The sequence below is a fragment of the Megalops cyprinoides genome, chromosome 22 (assembly GCF_013368585.1).
Source record: "Megalops cyprinoides isolate fMegCyp1 chromosome 22, fMegCyp1.pri, whole genome shotgun sequence".
Taxonomy (NCBI): domain Eukaryota; kingdom Metazoa; phylum Chordata; class Actinopteri; order Elopiformes; family Megalopidae; genus Megalops; species Megalops cyprinoides.
This window is the reverse complement of record NC_050604.1, coordinates 24,408,845-24,414,844: the sequence shown is the minus strand read 5'-3', so window position 1 is coordinate 24,414,844 and position 6,000 is coordinate 24,408,845. Positions and strand designations below refer to the sequence as shown.

At 51.7% G+C, this 6,000-nt stretch overlaps 1 protein-coding gene across 2 annotated transcripts in view; it reads right to left on the bottom strand.

Moving 5' to 3' along the window:
• Nucleotides 1–518: 518 nt before the first annotated feature.
• Nucleotides 519–6,000, bottom strand: part of rnf24 (ring finger protein 24) — a 38,308-nt gene continuing 32,826 nt past the window's right edge. Inside the window, exons 4-5 of one of the 2 annotated variants that reach the window (XM_036516443.1) lie at nucleotides 3,720–3,799; nucleotides 519–1,616 (exon numbers count right to left, since the gene is read on the bottom strand). In XM_036516443.1, coding sequence (XP_036372336.1) covers nucleotides 1,475–1,616; nucleotides 3,720–3,799 — 222 coding nt within the window. In that variant the 3' untranslated portion in view covers nucleotides 519–1,474. The remainder of the gene's footprint in view (nucleotides 1,617–3,719; nucleotides 3,800–6,000) is intronic. The other variant, XM_036516442.1, reaches the window with a different exon arrangement.

Genomic DNA, 6,000 nt, shown 5'->3' with positions numbered 1-6,000 from the left:
CCACACCCCGTGTGCTTTGTGAGCAACGTTTCGTCCAAAACCATATGAGTAATGCTGGGGGGCGTTCCCTGGGGGCCTGCATCCAGTTATGCAACAGATAAGGAGGCTCCTGATTGGCTACTGCACAGTCATTGCCGGGAGACCTGTCTGTGGGCGCTCGGGGGTGTCGGGTTTCCCAGCTTCCTGGCTGAAAGCGTGGGTCTGTGCAAGTGTAGGTGGTGTGTACATTTATACTCGTCTATGCATAAACTGCGAGACAGCGTTTCCGCTGTGCAGGAGCACTGGGGCGGGGATCTGAAGACCCCCTCCGCACGCTGTTTTTGTCCTCCGTTTTAAATCAGAGGCTTCCCGTCCCTGACACTTTGCTCTTGGGTAGTTGAGCTGCGAGATAAGTTTGAGAGGCGACGGATAAATCTGAAAGGTTTGGAAGGTACTCCTCTGCTTCGCACAGCCAAAGAAAGCGGAGCAGGAACACGGAGTCGGTCCCTCAAGGGCCTTGCTACATTTTTTCACTCAACACACATTTTTCAGAACACAAGTATGCACCCGGCCAAGGCTGCTGCTCTGGGTTTACAACATGAAGTGGGGGAGTCTGCACCCGAAAAGACTCTTCAGTGACGGGGGAAGAGAGAGAGGGAGAGAAAGTAGAAGCTCTGAGGAGAATCTGGGGTTAGTGCTGGTGGGGGTTCTGCATGGGCCACTGCCACCTCCCCTCAGCCATCAAATTCACATTAGTGGGATACAGCCTCCCAGAGAAGGAAGCCCTGCCCCTTCCAATCCAAGTTCCCGCCCCTTCTGAGCCAAGCCACCTCCTTCAACTCCATAAACATGGCGTCGCACGACCATGTGGCTACCCAAGAAGCCTCCCCACCTTCCTGACTGTATTCCATCCTTGAAAAGCTATCCCTTTTAGAAAAATTTTTAACATCTCTCGTAGTTAAAGTGAAAATGCGGTGGCTCTGTACAAATGAAAGTAAAATAAAATTAATCATAATGTTGATATACAAAATATGATCTTGCTACTACCTTCACAAGCAATTAGGGTTAAGTCCTTATAAAGTGCTTGTTAAAAAAATAAAAATGCTCTCTTGAAAAGAAAAAACGCAGCCGTTAAACTTTTGCCGTTTGTCTTCCTGTTTTTTTTATGTTATGCTTCTGTTCACATGTGCTGGTGTCCCAAGAAAAAAAAAAAAAAGTGCTTTGGTTGTGAAAACGGTCACGATGACCACAGCTCGGCCGACGAGGAAACGGATTCTTCTTCAGTGTCCACAAAAACAGGAAAAAAAAAGTTTGTTTTAAAAATAAGCGTGATTAAAAAGACGCTCCTCTGTGAATCCAGCGAGGCAGCAGGGAGAGGGAAGAGGCGGGCGAGCGCGGCGCGGGTCTCTGCATAGCGACATCTCCCCTCCTGCCCGTCCGCTCACGCGCGAGTGTACCTGTACAGGGCTGGGCCGCGGGACGCCAGCTGGGGGCGCTACACCAGGTTTTCCACCCCGGGCAGGGGCTGTGGAGTGGGACCCTGTGCCTCTGTGCTACTCTGCTGCTGGGCCAACTGCAGCACCGGCATGTTGCAGAGAGGACACACCTTCCGCACCTCCAGCCACTTAATCAGGCACCTGTGAGAGAGAGAGACACACACACACACACACACACAGAGACACACACACACACACACACACACACACACACACACACACACACACACACACACACACACACACACACACACACAGAGAAACACACACACACACAGAAACACACACACACACACACACACACAGGGTTACCAATTAACACTGTACCCATTTCAGGCATCATATTCAAGCCTAGCTGGATCCGGGATTTGAACTCATACGGGCAGCAGTGTAGCATAGTGGTAAGGAGCAGGGCTCATAATTGAAAGGTTGCCGGTTCAATTAACCCAGAACTGCCTCTGTAAATATCCAGCTGCATAAATGGATAATGTGTAAAAATTGTAACCTGTGTAAGTCCCTCTGGATAAGAGCGTCTGCTAAATGTCGGTAATGTCATGTGATGTTATGAGCTCATGAACTCCAGGCTGCGGGTCGTAGCAGCTGCCCTTACTCCATACTGCTGTGCCGCACAGATCAACACTCCGCCCGCAGTATGGCAAACCTTCTAGGAATACCACCCAAAGCTGGGATGCGGCCTCCGGCCCCGGCGCTGAGGGATCTGAGCGGGATACAGGGCTGTAGCGGGAAACAGCTCTCGCTGTGAGCTCCGTGAATGGCTCCATGCACAGCCAGACTGGCCCTCACACAAAGGCAGATTCATTAAAAGCGCGTATCTTCAGCAGGCATCTGAAGAATTCACCGGCAAACAAGGACCTGCATTCGCGGAGTGTTTCTAGCCGCCGCCGAGCGTTGCCTTTCCTGTGAAACCCGAGTAAACACCGGGAGCCGTTTGCAGATAAGGACTGTAACAACGCCTGTCGGGGGCGGGGGGGCCTGTGGCCCGGCTCTATTCCCGGCTGTGGGGTCCCAACAGGGGCCGGACACAGATAAAACCAAACACACTGATATCATCAGGCTGCCATGCCTGGAATGGAGCGTGAGCATGTGCAAGGTGCATGGTTTCACTCTGAGCTCTTACATTTTCCCCCTGCCTCCTATAGGGGGCACTACAGAGACACTCACATTTACCTTCAGTCACTTACAAGATGCTCTTATCCAGAGTGGATTACAAAGAAAAAGGACAAAAACGCATCTAAAAACATGCGTCAATCTATCACACAGTGCAGTGATAACTAGTATCACTGTGAATACAGAATACTGCACCAAATTCACAACTGCAGTACAATGGTACCTGCTGTAATAACCTCACAGCTGAGGGTGCATCCAGGGGGGATTTGAACACAGCGCCCTCTGGTGTTTGGACTCCAGCTCCATTGGCTGAACATGCTGTTTACGCTGCAGGGCGCAGCGGAGGTGAGATCACGGCGACCCCTCCCTCACGCTGAGTATAGCACTGAAAGTAGGCCGGGGCCGGAGCCAGGGCCTCGCTGTGATAAACAACCCCGCTTTAATGGCCTGGGGGGCGGGTAGGGGGCCGGAGCTGGCTCCTGGCCACCACACACTCCCACTGCATCAAGGGCCGCAGTGTTTCAGCCTCGCTCAGCGTGGCACACACACAGGCGCAGCCAGATCTGTTCTCCGAGACACACCCTGTAACAGCACTGTGAGACACACCCTGTAACAGCACTGTGAGACACAGCCTCTAACAGCACTGTGAGACACAGCCTGTAACAGCACTGTGAGACACACCCTGTAACAGCACTGTGAGACACAGCCTCTAACAGCACTGTGAGACACAGCCTCTAACAGCACTGTGAGACACAGCCTCTAACAGCACTGTGAGACACAGCCTCTAACAGCACTGTGCTCTAACAGCACTGTGTTCAAGCAGGCACAGGGATTGGAGCACAGCTGTGCTGGCTCTGACAGGACCTCAGTAACGCTAAGTTCAGCAGGAGTCCAAATCTCCCAAAGTGCATCGCCAGGCCAAATGTACATGGGCCCGGCTCTAAAAACCAGTAGTGGAAGCACATCGTGCATGCACAGAAGATAGGCAACTGATTTTTGTGGCAAAAAGTAGAAATACGCGCTACTGTGCTGCTGCTTCATAAACAAGGCCGATCTGAGGACGAATGCCATGGTATGGTTGGCGTGTGGGCTGGTTGGCACGGTAACGGTACTTACTTCCTGTGAAAGGCGTGTTTGCACGGGCATATCCCCAGCTCGTCTTTCTGTTTGAACTCCTCCAAGCACACGGCGCATATCTGCAGAAAGGAGAGTACAGGATTGGTCAAAAACACTCAGTCCTGTCACGCTTTCGGGAAGCTCTGGGCTCAGGCAGAGGTTTCGGGAGGGGTGGAATGCTATCTGACACATATCTGAGACAACGCCCGCATGCCCCCCCACCTAGATGATAAAAATAAATTCTCTCGTCAGCATAAAACACAGAATAGAAGAGTGAGTCACACCCAGCACGGACTGGCTCAGGCGGGTTCAAAGCACGCAACCCTGTGGAGACTAGGATCTGATCTATGTGCCCTAGTCCAGTCATGACCCAGTTTGTAAGAAAAAAAGGCATGATTCCTCATTGGCTAAATTTAGAACATGACCTTTGACCTCTAAATGGTCCTTTGAACACTTAAGACTCCCTCCATGGTGGACTACTAGGGTTAATAAGGTGACAGCCGACCTGCAGCACCGGAACTGTTTTCCAGCACCTTGTGCAGTGGAGGGGTTTTCATGTGAACTGTGTGGGCAGACATGCGCAGATACGCTCTGAACTCGGACGGTAGCATAAAGACGCGGTCGTAGAACGCTTTTAGAAACACGTGCCTTCTGAACGAGGTGCAATCCACTCACCCCGATACACTCGAGTGGCTACGCCTCGTCTCTGTAAGCAGCGACATGCATAAGATGCACTCCCGGGCCCTCCCACTGGGTTTCTGTGCTTGTTACATTTACATTTACACTTACAGACGAAGTTCAAGAAAGGGTTAAAAAGCCCCCCCCCCCGCCCCGTTACTGAAGAGGCAGTGAGCAGGACGAGGTGAACCAGCACCCCCCCGGTTAAGAAAACACTGAAGTGGCATCAACCATTGTGCTGGAGGCTAAAAGTGGAGTGCCTTACCCAAACGTGAATTACACAACACCCACCCCCTCTCTCTTTCCTCTCACGTACAAACTCCCATGAACCTCCAGCAACAGTGCCACCGGGCTGCCAAAAAGCTGCCAGTCCTCCCCGCTCCGAAGCGCCTACCCCCCCTCGCCCCGTTTCCCTTGGCACGGGTAGGTTAACCACAGCCCCGTTCCTGCTGGGAGACTCCTGCGGTAAAGGTGCTGGCCGGGCGCTGCACTAACAGGATCGGCCCTGTTTACTTTCACCACATGCTGCCACTCGATCCGGGAAGATGCTTTCCAGGAACAATCGGCTTGGCTCGAGTTATGAAAGGAGGCTCTGTAGCGTCTCCCCCCTTAAGAGTTCTGATTACTTCGTACGCAAGACCCGATAATGTCTTGTATTGGCTTCCTTTCATGTAGCCTTTTTAAGATCCTTACTAAGGCCTCTGTGGGCAGCTGTGTGGCGTACTGGTAAGGAGCAGAACTTGTAACCGAAAGGTTGCCGGTTCGATTCCCCCATTCAGACACTGCTTCTGTACCCTTGGGTAAGGTACCTAACCCAGAACTGCCTCAGAAAATATCCAGCTGTATAAATGGTTAATGTGTAAAAATTGTAACCTATGTAAGTGACTCTGGATAAGAGTGTCTGCTAAATGACAACAGTCTAATGTAAATGTCATGCCCCGAGTGTCTGCTCTGAGCAGTAGTGGGTGCAGGGCTGCAGCTGATCTCAGGACAGTGGGGATCAGGGACAGAGACTGAGAGACTGTTTCCCCAGAGGCAGAGGGAGCAGTGACTGCAGGTGTCTGTGTCAGGGGACAATGGGGAAGGGTGGGGCAGAGGGTGGGGCAGACTGACGTCTGAGCCAAGCTGTGTGTGTGTGTGTGTGTGTGTGTGTGTGTGTGTGTGTGTAAGTGAGAGAGCGTGAGAGAGAGAGAGAGAGTGCGTGTGTGTGTGTGTGTGTAAGTGAGAGAGCGTGAGAGTGCGTGTGTGTGTGAGAGTGCGTGTGTGTAACAGAGCGATAGAGAGACTGTGTGTCTGTTTGTGTGTTTGTGTGTGTGAGAGACAGTGTATGCATGTGTGTATGCGTGTGAAAGACAGTTTGTGTGTGTGTGTGTGTGTGTGCTTATGGGTGAGAGATAGACAGTGTGTGTATGTGTGTGTGTGTGCGCCTGTGTGTATTTGTGTAAGATAGCGTGTCAGTGTAGTCTCAGCATACTGCAGACTTATTTAGCACTTCAAACAAGTCAGACAGACAGATCAAAGGAAGCAGCACAATCAGAGGCCTTTAAAAGTGTGCTCCCTGAAACAGAACCACGCCAGAGAGCCGGGGAAGTGAGCATGACCT